The 14,831-nt window shown below is 42.9% G+C and overlaps 2 protein-coding genes across 5 annotated transcripts in view; both read right to left on the reverse strand.

Moving 5' to 3' along the window:
- KNG1 (kininogen 1) overlaps nt 1-1,145 on the reverse strand; it is a 20,625-nt gene extending 19,480 nt beyond the window's left edge. For 3 of the 4 annotated variants that reach the window (XM_014843349.3, XM_044771261.2, XM_014843348.3), the window contains exon 1: nt 728-1,145. In XM_014843349.3, the coding sequence (XP_014698835.3) occupies nt 728-919 (192 nt within the window). In that variant the 5' untranslated portion in view covers nt 920-1,145. The remainder of the gene's footprint in view (nt 1-727) is intronic. The other variant, XM_070509260.1, reaches the window with a different exon arrangement.
- A 3,490-nt stretch (nt 1,146-4,635) lies between these two features.
- On the reverse strand, nt 4,636-14,139 carry HRG (histidine rich glycoprotein). Its single transcript, XM_070509261.1, has 7 exons — nt 13,815-14,139; nt 11,952-12,068; nt 11,008-11,098; nt 9,656-9,822; nt 8,377-8,457; nt 6,484-6,585; nt 4,636-5,467 (listed from the first exon to the last, which is right to left on the reverse strand). The coding sequence occupies exons 1-7, from the start codon at nt 14,004-14,006 to the stop codon at nt 4,718-4,720; spliced, it is 1,500 nt and encodes a 499-aa protein (XP_070365362.1). The 5' UTR covers nt 14,007-14,139; the 3' UTR covers nt 4,636-4,717.
- Nucleotides 14,140-14,831: the final 692 nt, after the last annotated feature.

Below are 14,831 nucleotides of genomic sequence, written 5' to 3' on the forward strand. Positions count from 1 at the left end.
TTAGATTGCTGCGAGCAGAGCGAGCCCATTACTCAGTATCAAGAACACTTAAGATATAATCTTTCAGCATATTTTGAGTGTACAGTACAGTATTATTACCTATAGTCACCATGCTGTACATTAGACCCCCAGGACCTACTCATCTTATAACTGGAAGTTTGTCCCCTTTGGCCAACGTCTCCCCATTTCCCTCACCTCCCAGCTCCTGGCAACCAACATTCTACTTTCTGCTTCTGGGAGTTCAATTTTTTTAGACTCCACATATAAGTGAGCTCATGCAGTATTCGTTAGATGTGCTGCCTTAACCGCCTCCCCCCTCCCCCGCTCCACCTGAGGTCTGGAGGTCTTTATATTTCAGTCTAGGGCTGGTCACCCAGTAAATCCTCTTGCTGCAGCCTGACTGAGTCCCTGTATTTTCCCACTCTGCATAGTCCCTTTCAAATTACTCCAACTACCCTTGTTTCATTTCACTCTAGGATACTGCTTCTCTGATTACTCAGGATGCTAAGCTTGGTGGCCTGAAGACTAGTCATACCGTACCCTCTACCCTCAGGCCAAAGAGTGGTGTTGGTCTTTTATAAGAGCTGTAAGCTTCTACCTTTGATTAACAGTTCTTTGGTGATTGGCGTGTGTGTGTGTGTGTGTGTGTGTGTGTGTGAGAGACACCTGGGTTCCGAGCGACAGCACAAATCCCCAAATGACCCCAAGGTTCATCCAGCCCACTCACCGTCTTGGTGACCTCCATGATGCGGTACAACACAAACTGGTAGCCACTTTGGTTCCCTTGGTTATATTTCTTCAGAGCCGTGTCCACAGCCTTAAATACATCCTCATCATTGCAGTCAATTTCTTGCAAGGACTCCTGGGTTAAACTTAGTAGCAGCCTGGAGCAAAGGAAAAGGACAGCAGTTAATTTCATGACTTAAAGGTCTCCTCTCCCTCTGGGAGTTTCACCAAGAATTGGGAGCCAACTTGAATGCTGATTTTAGCAATCTCCTGCTTCTCATCTACTCTACTCTCCTCTCTCTGCCTCAGTGCTCTAGGGCCCTGGTTGGATTCCTGCTGCCATACACTATTTGCCCTATTCCAAAAGGACAAATGGCTCTGCTGGGTTATCCAAGCAGATTTCAGGCTGGAACATTGCAACACTGGGGTTGTTGACCTGCTTGTTTGCATTTGAGAAGCATGTGGGAGCGCAGAGCACATTTCCATGTGATTACACAACTTTTTATGGCAAATCAGAGCAGAATCTAATAAAAGAGGAGGAAAAAAAAAACACCAACCACCTCTGTCATTGCCTTGTGACTTTCCCAAAGTCAGTTACAAAGGTCACTACAAGTGACACTACGCAATAATGAGTACAATGTGCAGACATCTTTCAATAAAATTTCTTTGCAGGATATCTAGCTGCGGAGAAGCAGGCTACTACCAATCATATCACATGCCTGGGGGGGCCCATGCACAGGGCCACAATGAGTGCTGGAAGTCCCACACCAGGATGTTAGTGAAACTAAAAATAAAATATGGGCATCCTATCTGGCCTCTGGCCAAGCCAGCCTCTCTCCACTCAATTGTACTAGTTCTAGAAAGGAAAATGCTCCCCAGGGTGGAGGAGACAGGGGAGAAGCATGTGAGGTGACAGGTTGAGTGAAGCCCTGCATCCTTTGTCGCTGCTGCTTGTTTCTGGTTTGGCGGATGTGGGTGTCTTTCACTCATCAAGCCTAAGCAGTTTTTATGATCAAGTGAGACTATTGGAGGAGAGGAGAGCTAGGGTAGGTTAAAGACATGGCTAGGACTTAGAAGATCTTTGCCCTCAAGTCTTGCCATCCCTCCCTCCAAAAAGATGTTTGGCTTCTTTGTTGTTGTTGCTAAGCTCCCTAGATTGGCAATTCAGTGTCCCTGAGAAGCCCCGGAAAAGAGGGGTCACCATGAGCTGAATGGTGGGCTTGTAGTGGAGTGGCAGGAACACAAGCTTGGCAGTAAGTCCAACCTTGATTCCAGTCTAGCTCTGCTGCTTAATTGCTGTGTGATCCTGAGCAAGTCAGGGTCATACGACCTCTCTGCTTACAGTTTCCTTACCTGTAAAATGCAGAAAATCATAATATCCTACCAGGGGTTTTTGAGGAGTGAATGAGATAATATATGTGCAGGGCCTGTTAATTAGTTCTTATAAATTGTATCTAAACTTAGAGTGAGATGGTTAAGAGCTCCTGACTTACTGAAGCAATTTCAGGTCTATGGTGATGGCAAAAGGTAGATTCTAGTGTGTGTTCGGGGTCGGGCAGGGAGACTGTAGGGAAAAAAATTAAGGGTGAAAGAGACTTGGGTAAGTTCTTAGGCTGGGAAGAAGGAGGGGCCCGCAAAGATGGAGAAGTTAAAGCTGGGAGAGTGAGGAGGTGACTGATGGAGCATGGTCCAGGAGGAGGTGGAAAGAAATACAAGGCTGATCATGGTAGGTGTTTCAGGTGAAGACTCAGAAATAGGACTTGGCAGTGTACACAGGCAGTATAGTTAACAGGAAAGGATATACCTTGAGACGAGGCCGATCTGGGTTCTAATCCCATAATTTACTAGCTACAACAAACATTTGTATGCTTTTTAGCTGTCACGTAACAAAAAAATCTAGACAAGGAGCAATCAATGGTTTATCATCTCAAACTCTAATACAGCATAAGCTCCCTAGGGTAGGAATTGTTTCTTACCCTATTATTCATCTGCAGCAACCGTGTTTGCATATTATGAATGAATTTAATTGTAATGAATTGAGAGCCTTCAATACTATGTTTTCCAGGTAATATTTTCAATGACTCAAGCAATGTTTGTGAAAGTACTTTATACATTGTAAAACGCTACTCAGATGCTTCTGTGAGGTATTAACCTAAGTTATTTGTTTGGTCTTCCTGGATTTCACCTTTCTCTACACCCTATTAAAGCAGGCAATCCAGTGTTCACGCGGAGGAATGTGACTCTGCAGGGCCGACATTCAGCTGCTACCACTCTGGCTGTTTATGGCTGGCGACTGTTCTGACTGGTGGTTGTGTCTGGTTTGATCGTCAGTGCTTGCATCATATTGGTTATTAAATATTTTGAGTATCATCATTGTGGCTCTAGGAAATGAAGTCTAGACATACTCCAAGGAGGAAAGGGAAATGGGCCTCCACCATTATCATTTTTTAGAGAAGAAAGATGGGACCCAAAGAGGTTTAATAACTTGCTTAGGATCTTATAGTCAGTAAGTTGTGGGACTGGAATTAGAACCCAGATCAGCCTCCTCCCAAGTCATATTCTTTCTTGTTTATTACACTGCCTGTATACACTGCCAAGACCTTTTTCTGAGTCTTCATTTGAAACACCATGATCAGCCTTGTACTCCTTTCCAACTCCTTCTGGACTGTGCACCATCAGTCATTGCCTTACTTTCCCAGCTTCAGCTTCTTCATCTTTACGGACCCCTCCTTCTTCCCTGCCTAAGAACTTACCCAAGTCTCTTTCACCCTTAGTTTTTTCCTACCCCCCCAACCCCAACACTAGAATCTCCCTTCTGCCATCACCACACCCCTGAAACTGCTCCAGTAAGTCAGGTAGAGAGAACCTGAAGTCTTTGTAGACTGTATCTAAACGCTCGAGCCCTGATTTGGGAAGAAGAGAAAAGAAAGAGGATTAGGATGTAGAAAAAGAGTCCTCTGGCATCAAAAAAGAAGAAAGAGAAGTTATCTGAGACTAGAGAGCCCCTAGTCTGGGGAGAACAGAGGAGTCTGGGGGTCCTGAAGCCAAGGACACCTCTGTCCTGCTTTCTGGACATGTAGCATGGAAGGCAGATGATTTCAGGGAGAGAAAAGCCATATGATATCTCTTAATATTCACGTCCATTAGCAGTCTTACAGGGACTCCTATATCCCCAGTTTGATACAGAAGTAGCAGATAAACTAGACCCAAAGAGCAATGTGAACAGGGTTGTAAGCATCCTTCAGCAGGGGCCCCTTGTGTACCAGTAATGAAGAATCAGACCTCCTTCTCGTGCCCACCACACAAATACCTTGGCACTACTTGAGAGTCTAGAACTGTGACATAATTTTGTGTGAGGTGTAGTAGGGTGGGGGAACTCCAAGAAGGACTGAGACTCAGTTTCCCATTAGCCCAGTAGGATGGCAACCTGAAATAGAAATTAATTTGTTCCTAAAATAAAGTGATATTTCCTGTGCCCCTGAATTTGTGATCGTGATTCATGCCTACAACCTTCTTTGCAATTTATAGCCCGACCTTTGTTTGCTTCATAATTGAATTTAGAACTGATTTTTTTCCAAAAGGAAATTTAGAGAACTAGAAATAACAAGTAGGAGAGAATATGGAGCACTTTTATGAGAATAATCCTTTAAGTGATAATACATACCTTCCCGTTATGCCCAGCTACAGTGTAAGTACTAATAGAGGAAAGGCTCTAGAATTAAAAGAGTTAAGTCCAAGAAAGAAAGAAATTCTGAGGATCAGAGATTTGCCTCAAGTAATGTAGCGGCCAGTGACAGAATTAACTTCTGACTTATGGCGCTTCCGTTTGTCTCTCTTCTCCTGCCATCTCCTCCACCACCCACATTTTGCCCAAATGTGAGTATGAAGAAAAGTTAAAACAAGTTCTAATTTTGTGTTTATTACTGGTCACATTTTATTTATGGTTCTAATTCAGAATATTATTCATATTTCCCCATCAAGAAATCAGATTTTATTTTGAAATAGTATATGCAAAAAACGTTGAGACTTGTAGAAGCTCACTCTTGAACGTCCCTGGACATTGGTCAGAGGCTGATTGAGGGAAGGGCTGAAATTCTGGCTTTAGAGGATCATTGTGGTTCGGTATTGAGAAGATGGGAAAATTGGCTTCGGGCAGAGGAAGAACTTCACCTTTCTTTAGTGGAGGGAGTCGGTGAACATATCCAATTTGTTTCCAATGGAAGGGAAAGTGTCGTTTACCTGGACCTCTTTCTTCTGAGTGCCTAGGTGGTGGGCCATGGCCCAAGCGATGATGATCTTGGGGACCTTGGCTATTGGGTGGTGGGTCACATGGTCCATGGTCATGGAAATCATGGCCATGGGGATGGTGTCTATGGGGAGGGGGTCCACGAGGAGGGGGTCCATGGGGATGGTGTCCATGGGGAGGGGGTCCATGGGGTGGGGGTCCATGGGGATGGTGTCCATGGGGAGGGGGTCCATGAGGAGGAGGTCCATGGGGAGGGGGTCCATGGGGACAGGGTCCAAGGGGAAGGGGTCCATCAGGAGGGGGTCCACGGGGAGGGGGTCCATGGGGACAGGGTCCAAGGGGAGGGGGTCCATGAGGAGGGTGTCCATGGGGAGGGGGTCCATGGGGAGGGTGTCCATGGGGATGGTGCTCACTGAAACTATGATTATGCTCATGCCGACCAGAGTGGAAGGGATGGCCAAAATGGCGTGGTCCACCATGGATGTTTCTATGCTCCTAGCAAAGGACACAGAAAAGTGAATATTATCAGGCAATACAAAAGAAGTTAGATGTTTAACTTGATTTAGACCAATGGCTTCCAGACTTTTGGATTCCACAAATCAACATTAAAAGCAGGAGTACCAAAAAAGAGTTCTCACATTTTGATCTAGCCGAGTTGACATTTAAAAATATAAACAACACCTATCATCTACCACCATCATTATTTCACAAAAGGAACAATATTTTGATAACATAGGAGTCAGAAAGATAATCTCAGAGTAAAGGATGGTCCTTTACATGGAATAAATGTTATATTATGAAAAACTGTCCTTACTATCCTTATTTTTCTTGTTTCAAAATAAAATGGTGAAATTATATTATGGAATAGCACTCATCTGTAGACCAATTTGGAAAACTAGGGCCTTATAATTTATATGCTCAACAGAGTCTGAGGCTTTGTGATATAAGCATCTCTTATTCCTAAAGGTTGAGCACTTCACCTCTTCACTCCCCTCCTTGTTTAGATTTTAATATTTTAAAAAATCTATGGAGCCATGTTCATGGTGACAAATATGCCCCCTTTTTTTGGTTTGGCACATGGATGTCTGGATTATTTTCAGTTTGTTTGCTGATATAAAAAAATACTGTGAAGAATATCTTGGTATAGAACAAAGCTTTCTGAGACAGATGTACCTAATAATAAAAGCTAGGAATTATTAGGTCTCAGCACTAGAGTCCTGACTACAAGGGCCATTTTCAAATTCATTAAAGGTTGGTTAGTCATGATTTTACTCTTCTGCCAAATCTTACCCCTCCTCAATTCTAGAAAAATTTTTATACTTTTTTTGTCATACTAGAAATTTCACTCCTTTTTCCAGGGACCTACCATCTGTATTTCTCCCCGATCCAGTCTCTTCTCTCTCTCCCTCCCTCTCTCTCTCTCTCACACACACACAGAACCACAAGAACAAAATACACCATGTGTGTGAAAAAAATGTCAAAAGATGACAAAGGCTACTTAGGCAACCCACCTCAAGGTTGAAGACTTTACAGTTTACTACAATGTCTTTTGGGATTTCCAAGGCAGAGACTCCTACATCATAGGACAAATCTGCTCTGCAGAATCCAAAGACCTATAAAGAAGAGAGAGGCCTGTTAATGTGTGTGTGTGTGCGTGCGCGTGGCAGATGGTATGAAGGTGCCCAGCTAGAGTTATAAACTTCCAGACATTTGGGAAAGGAAGAAGAGCTTTAGAAAAATCAGGGTAGTATTATCAAATATCTCCACCAGATATTTAACAATCTTTCCTAGTCAACACTTTTGGGAAAATGCAGGTTCTGAAGCGTTTCATTACAAGTTGCTGTGATTCTCCTTCCCGAGCCATCACCAGGACTGGGCTTCCCCATGGGGGGTAGTGAGGAATACCACCTCATCAGGTGCTTGCCTTTAGGCCAACCTTTCTTCACTGAAGACCTGAGTTATCTGTGCCCAGACAGAAGGAAGAGCTGCATAGAAGAGGATTTGCACAACTTTAACCAGTTCTTTGGAGGAAAGTATTGGAAAGTAGGGAGCTAGGATAAAGACGGTTTGCAATGACCTGTCAAAGTGACTGTCGGCTGGCCATACCCTAAGTATAGGGGCTGTGACTGGCTTGCAAACCTATGCCCCAGAAGACCCTAAACCCAGCTCTCAAAGTTAGACTAGGACAAGAAAAAAACTCCTTTCTGGAAGAGATTGTTAGCATTGAGGTTCTGAGTACAGTTTTGGAGCCCGACAGACCTATGTTAATCCTGGTTTCACCATTTAGTGGTTACGTGTTTAGGCAAGTTAAAATTTCTAAAATTTCTGAAACTCAGTCTTTATCTGTAAAACGGGTGTGACACTATCTACCCACAGGTTGTGGGATGGCTTAATTAAATGAGATAATGCTGTGAAACACTTAGCACTAAGAGGCCTCTTCTCCAGCCACCATGTTTCTGCACTGGGTTTTCATTACCCATGCAAAGATATGTAAAAGTATGATGGGGATGGGAAAGGTGGAGGGAGGCATCTTTTGTGGTGGCAACTTAAGCAGGATTCTAGAACTGCTTCAGATTGCAAAGTTGAACAGCCAGAAAAGGAGCTAATGAATGCTTCCTCTCTTCCAGTCCTGAAGAATGTGTTGTCAAACCTCAGAAAAATCCTGGACCTGAAATCAGAAGGCCACCATTAAGATCCTGCATCCTAACACTTCCTAGCTATGTGCCCTTAGGCAAGTGGTTAAACTTCTAGGCCCTCCTGTCCCAGGGAAATGGGGACAGACACTTGCTTCTCCTCAGTGGGGTTGTCATAGGGCTCCAACAAGGCAGTAATACATGTGAATGTGTTTCGTAAACTATGACCATACAAATGCTGAGTATTATTAAGATCTTATTGCAGGTTCATGAGTATCAATTTATAAATGATTAGGGGAAAATCCCACCGGGCTGAGCACAGGAGAAATGCGTTCTAATCTCAGCTTCGTTGTGAACACTGGGCAAGAGCCCTTACTTTGCTGAGCCTCAGTTCCCTCCCCATTTGTCACATGAGGTCACTGAGAGGAGTAAATGAGATGAAGCAAATGAAAGCACCCATGGGTGTAGGTTCTTAGTATAAATGGGTTATTAGTTTTAGCAAAGTCTTTAATCATAATGGGTTTAGAAACTTAGTTTTAAGTTGAGGTATATATCATGTATATTATCAAATAATTTTCTCGTGATTCACTTAACTTTTCTGTGCCTCAGTTTCCCCATCTGTAAATCAGGGATAAAAATAGTATCTACCTCATAGAGTGGTGGTGGGGTTAATAAGTTAACATAAGTGTAAAGCACTTACAAGTGTTCCTGGCACACAGTAAGCACTGTCTAAATGTTACCTAGTGTTTCACAGACATTCATAATGCTCACCTTAGACGGTCTGCGAAAATGGTGACTGGAGCAGTTCCTCACAGAGAAGTCCAAATAGTACTTGGTTCTTTCCCCTCCTCTCTGGAACAAAGTAGATCAAACCAGTTTCAGGAACATAAAAAGTAGGAAAAAAATTCAGAAAATAGATATCTACTATCCAATATACTGTAAGTACTGTGAGGATTCAAAATCACCAATATGTGCCATTTTTCTTATGGTGCCTGCCTTTTAAAAATTTGTTATGTAAGTGATAAAGTGAATACTATCTCATTGAAAAGGTTCAAATAATACTGACATCAACAAGCATAGTGAAAAATCACCCTTCCTGCACCCCAACCTCTCTGAGGTACCACTATCATCCATTTGATGTGTTTCTCCTTCTAGTCTTTTCCTATATATGTTGCACATATACACATATATCTGATTATTTAACATGAGTGGGCTCATAGACTAAGTATTGTTCTGTAACTTGCTTTTCCCCTCAGCAACATGTTGTGAAACTCTTTCCAATGCATATCGGTTCAAAACATTCTTTTTAGTAACTGTGTTGTATTTACTCCATTGTTTGTATGCACCATAATCTATTTAACTTTGCATTTTCAAAATGCATGATACACATCAACTAGCTGCTCTACAAGACTACTCTGGGTGGGAGGTGCTTGGGTCCTTGGACTGGGAGGTAGGAAAACTGTCTAGCTCCTGCCACACTGCTGGGTGTGGTGAGGTAGTTTCTCTGAGCCTCAGCTTCCCATCATAATACAAAGAAGTTGGGACCAGATGATTTTTTTTTTTTCTTGCTGAGGAAGATTCGCCCTGAGCTAACATCTTTGCCAATCTTCCTCTATTTTTTATGTGGGTCACCGCCTCAGCATGGCCACTGACCAGTGGTGTAAATCTACACCTGGGAACAGAACCCGGGCCACTGAAGTGGAGCATGCTGAACTTAACCACTAGGTCACAGGGCTGGCCCCAGGACCAGATGATATTGAATGATTCACATAACCCTAATATGTTCTTTTGTCTTTCCCTCTTTCCTGTTTGGGGTTTTCCCTCCCTTCTGTCAGACATTCACCCTTCCTACTACTCCAAAAAATAAAAAACTGCAGTATGGTAGTTCTTTGGTATTTGCTGCCTGTCTGTTTAAGCTGCAACAGGGATCTCAATTTGAAAGGTAGCTGGCCAAGTGAGGTTGGTGGAGAGGGATGGAGCTGCTGAGTTTGCACCCGCCTGGTTGGAGCCTGGGCTCTTGGACACTAGCTGGATATGAGTAGAGACTCACCGCTCTTGCTACTCTCTCCACTTTGTCCACTCTGAAAGAGGCAAAATCATCATTCTCTCTCTTGTACTTCTCAAGGGCTCTGTCAGCTAGTTGTCTGTAGAGCTCGGTATCCTCAAAGAAATCCAAGAGTACGGGGCTGTCTTTGGTATTGGCCAGCGCTGAAGAGACTGGAGAAAGAAGATGGCGGCTTTGCAGTTTCTGGTTTGGAAACAGCAGCGTTAATGCTGGAACTTAATACGTATAAGCATGGTGGCAAGAATAACAGCAGCTTCCATTTTACAGATGGGCAAATCAAGAATTGGAGAAGCTAAGTAACTTGTTCAAGATCGAATCAGCCAATCAACAGCAGAGCCAAATGTAAACCCAGATCCTTCTGATCTTCAAGTCTCTGTTGTGACCTCTATTAATAATGCCCTCCCATCACTCATAAAGTGTTGATATTTTAGTGAACTCTTCCTGTCTCTGGCAAAGAGGGAGAGACATCCTTAACATAAAGTTTTGCTCAGAGAAAGGAGAAGATATGGCTCAATTTTTCCTTAAGGCGACCTCCTGAATGAGTTGCTTGACTGTTGAATTTTTGTATATTGAATCATGTTGAGACTTGCTATTTTTAAAGCAACTCTGTAATCATTCTTTTTGAAAAAGTAAGTAAAAGAACATGGGATTTAGAATCATCCCTGGTAGGATAGGGTCATGTCTTCCCCACATTTTGCCTGTGTTCTCAAGGCCAAATTATTGAGCCTCTTTTAGCTCAGTTATTTTATCTCTAAAATAGAAAGTATCGTAATCTTTACCTCATGGTCTCGTTGTGAAATTAAATGAGGTAACATATGTATAATTGCTTTGCAAACTGCAGAGTAATAAACAACTTTTAGATGTTGACGTCAATATTTGCTGAGCGCCAAGTGCTTTGCAAAGTATATTACAGAGACCACCTTATTTAATTCTAACAAAGACCTGAAGGGCTAATACTATTGCTATCCTCATTTCACCAAAGAGGAAAGCTTAAAGAGGTTAAGTAATTGCCCTCGAGACCACACAACTAGGAAGTAATGAGCTTGGGGTTCAAACTCAAGCAAATCTGACCCCAGAGCCCATGTTCTAAACAATGATGCTATTCTGCCTCTCATAGATTTCTATTTTTATATATTGAATTTCTTTAAAGGAAGGTGCATGAATAACAGGGGAAAACTCTCTCCTTTCTCTTCTCAAGAGAGTAAGTAATAATCAAGTTCATGAAGGCAGGGACCATTTCTGATATGTACATCTATAGTATTATATGATAAATACCACCGAGAGATTGAATTTTATATTAATCTAGAATTAAGTAGCATTTTAACAGATTACCATACCGGAACTTGTGGTGCAGTTAAAGTCTTTCACTCTAAGATCCTGAGATTCATTCAAATATGTTATTGCTAATACCTTGCATTGTCCGATCACCTGTAAGAAAGAGGTGTTTGTGTCATTGCATACTGCTTTCCTCAGGTTGAATAGGAGGGAATAAAAAAGTAAAGTGAGACAACATACTCTTACTATCAGTTTAAAATTTATTTGTTGTTTCTATCACGAAATCCTCTCTCAAAACCTGTATTTTCTTAGTCTGTTTCTGTGTGCTGGATGCTATAGGCATCTAAAACCCTCATGAGAACCAGGAAGAAACTACTTAAATGGATCATGACCATATCCCAAACATATTCAAGGAGAAAAATGCTAAAACTCCTAGATATGTAAACATGTTATTTTCTGGAACTGAAATCTTCTGTCTGTGCTTACTCATCTTTGTTTTCTCCTCCCATGGCAGAGAGCCTGGGATCTGAGTACTCAAATGCAATGTGCAGAAGAAGGCCCTATTCCTTACGGTAACTCCAACTAAACCCTCCGGCCATTCCTGCTACCAGCCTTTATAGGACACAATTACAAGTCCACAGGTTCTCAGACTCATAGACTGTAAGGACCAGAAAGGGCCTTAGAGTTCATCTGCTCTCAATGCCTCCTTTTATTTTACAGATGAGGAGACAAAGTCTGGTGATGTTAGGTGATTTGCCCAAGGTCTCACAGCTGGTCATGCTATCTCATAGGAGCACAAGCCCCACTGACTTATCTTGAACTGGGTTTCCAGGTATGGCTCTGAAGAGAATGTCACTCAAGGTCAACATAGTCTTCATGAGTCAAGAGGCAGAAGCTGCTCTTACTCTTCTACTGTGTTAGCCTAGGCATGTGGCTACCCATGGTAAGCAGAGTCGACAGAAGTCAAGAATGCTAAGAGGAGGGGAATGGTACCCTGTTTACTTACTATATCAGATGGCCGTCTAGAAACAGCTGGCTCACAGTCTTCCCCGTGTTTCTTGTATAGCACCGGACAGTCAGATTCTTCCACATCTAGGACTAAATAATAGACAGCTGCGGATTCCTAAGGAAAGCCAAGAAAGCAGCAGGTGAGTAGCATGCGGGAGCCCAGTGCATTTTCAATAAAAACAATCTCTTTATTTCTTAAACAGAATTCCTGGTTTTCTCCAAATCATTGCAGATGTCCTACCTTTGTGTCATTTGATCTATTTATTTGAATAAATAGCTTCAAAGAGTTACTTCCAAATATTCTGTTTAACAGTTTGTGATGTTGCTCCTGCCCATGAGCTTTAAAAAGCAATCACTAAATAGCAGTGTTGGTTTGGGTGGAGGTGTTGAAGGTGCAAGCCTAGAATTCTAAGTGATGACAGTCACATAATGGCCTCCAATCTGTATATGTAGTTGTGTTGTCTCCCCCAGCTCTATTCCTGCACTTGGATTTCTGTCTTGATTTCGACTTGACCAAAGCTAAGATCACCCTCTTTTATTGCAACTTTCCCTCTCTCAACTTCCCTTGTCTTTTGTCAGCAGCATCATTAACTATTTGTTGCCTTAGTCTTCGGCTTAAAAATGTGACATCAACTTTGATTTCTTCCCTTTCTTTGCTTTTACTATTCAGTCAGCAGGCCTTGAATGGTCTTCCTTTGAAATGTCTCATGTCGTTTCTTCATCCTTATTGCCCTGTGTCCCATTGCCTGGGTCTGATCTTCATTTCCTTATTCCTGAACTAGCTCATGAAATGCTTCCTAGTTCACATCCCTGTCAGTTGCATCCGTCTCTCCAGGGACGCTATGCCCGCTTCCAACACACCCCTCCACTTTCTGTACTACCACTGGGAGGTAGCACTGTGCTGATTCATCCTGTGTCCTACCCACGTGGCAGAGAGCCTGGAATGGGACTAATGATCACTAAATTGCTGGTTGAATCCTAAATTCCTGCACTCTCGTTCTCTGTAAACTTTGGTGCCTCATGTCTAATACTTTAACAACTATCATTTTCTCTGCTTGTCCTCTGTGGTACTCCGTGGTCTGGCCTCCCTGATTCAGTGGGTCCAGCACAGGGTAAGTTATTTTTTGGAGGGTGGGGAGGGAGGCCTCCGTCCATAATCTCTACAAGCCCTCAAATCCATTCCAAGTAAGCATAGAATCTAAGTGAAGACAGTAGGCTTGCTTTGCTTCAAGACAAACCTACTGTCTCTCTTTCAAGCTGATGGCTTCTCCAAAGCTCACACAGAACTTCTGGAACCTCTCTGCTTATGTTCAGTTACTCGCTGATACCTTCCTTCCTGATTCCCTTCCCCCATAGAGGTGGTATGCCTGGAATTCTCCTGGAATGCTTTTAACCCGGGTCACCTTCCTCTTCAAATCCTGTTCACTCTTCAGGACCCCAATGAAGCCTCCTCCCATTCAATTTTAATCAATCTCCTTTCATTAGATTGCTCCAGCATCTATACCACGCACTTGGTCACTTGAGTACATCTTATCTTACAGTTTGCCCATGTGTGCATGCGAGCTGATTACTATTTCCTTGAGGGCAAGGCCTGCAGCTCATTCTAATTTTTCTCTTACACTACTTAGCATTTGATTGTGCTCTGCACACATGCTTATAGATTGATTCATAGTTGAGTATATACTAATAACAAACATTAATTTGAAGGAAAAGAGAACAGTCTAGAGCAGCAGCAGAAACTAAACAGAAAACCCTGATCAAAGCCATTCTGTTGTGCAAAACAGTAGGCTTAGGGGCCAGAGTCACACTGGTCCCTGGTGCATGGTCTCCTGACTGAGCTCTGGCACGAGCAATTCCTCACCGCTTTGTCCACGTGGGCATCAGCAATCCGCACCAACTCGAAAAGGTAGCCATTCCATCGTCTTTTATTGATCTGGTCTAGAGCTGTCTTAGCCACGGACTCAGTTTCATCGCAGTTCAGGGGACTCACAGCAAAGGAGGCCCGCAGCGTGAGCAAAAGGGTCCAAAGCAGGGCTGCAGTGCACGCCTTCATTGTGTTACAATGTACAAACCATCCCTCGCTGTGATGTACCACAGCAGAGACTTCTATACAGACCTTCTAAAACACACACGCTATTGATTAGACAAAGTTTTTATACAGGTTTGTTGTGTAACCGGGGATGTTCACCTTGACCCCTGGTTAAAAGGTCTGTCAACACGCTGTAAATGATTAGTAAGTCCCAGGGACAGAGAGTTGAGACACGCCACTGGTGAGTGGTAAAACTGTGGGTTGCGCAAATCTGGATATTTCTAGTAGGTGGTAGATCCAGAGTGCGTTTTTGACCATGACCCCTGCCTACATTGGTGTGGGGAAACAGGTTAGAAGTAAAGTAATTTTCCTCCATCTGCCTCCCCGTCCCTGTCAGATATTTCCACCATCACCCCCTCTTTGGATGACTGCTAACAGTCCTCAGTAGAATGCAGCCGCATTATTGAAGGGCAGTAACATATTAAAAGTTTAACACCAGGAAAGGAACTGAGTTCACGTAAAATGGAATGATTAAGAGGCTGTTGCTTTGGAGTCAGATCTGAGTTTCAGCCCTGCTCTGTTACTGTCTTACTGTGTGATGCTGAGTAAGCTATAAAACTTCTCCGATTCTTGGTTTCCTCACTTATAAAATGGGGATTAATAACTCTTGGCAGTATTGAGTGATAATAAGAAAACACATATAAAGCAACCAGTGCAATTCTTGGCAGAGACTCAGGTGCTGTATAAATGATGCTATTGATTATCATTGTTATTGTTGTTATTATTATTATGTGTGCCTGGGAAGAAGTTGGGGCCCCTCATATCATTCCAGTTCTCTGTGGCCCTTAA

The sequence above is a fragment of the Equus asinus genome, chromosome 5 (assembly GCF_041296235.1).
Source record: "Equus asinus isolate D_3611 breed Donkey chromosome 5, EquAss-T2T_v2, whole genome shotgun sequence".
In the NCBI taxonomy this organism is placed as follows: Eukaryota; Metazoa; Chordata; class Mammalia; order Perissodactyla; family Equidae; genus Equus; species Equus asinus.

Excerpts from the sequence above, each read along its gene's own strand:
- HRG (XM_070509261.1), bottom strand. The coding sequence starts at position 14,006 with ATGAAGGCGTGCACTGCAGCCCTGCTTTGGACCCTTTTGCTCACGCTG. Across the intron at positions 6,586-8,376 it reads ATTTTCGCAGACCGTCTAAG|GTCTTTGGATTCTGCAGAGC; the intron begins GTGAGCATTATG and ends TCTTCTTTATAG. Across the intron at positions 5,468-6,483 it reads GTAAAGTCTTCAACCTTGAG|GAGCATAGAAACATCCATGG; the intron begins GTGGGTTGCCTA and ends GTCCTTTGCTAG.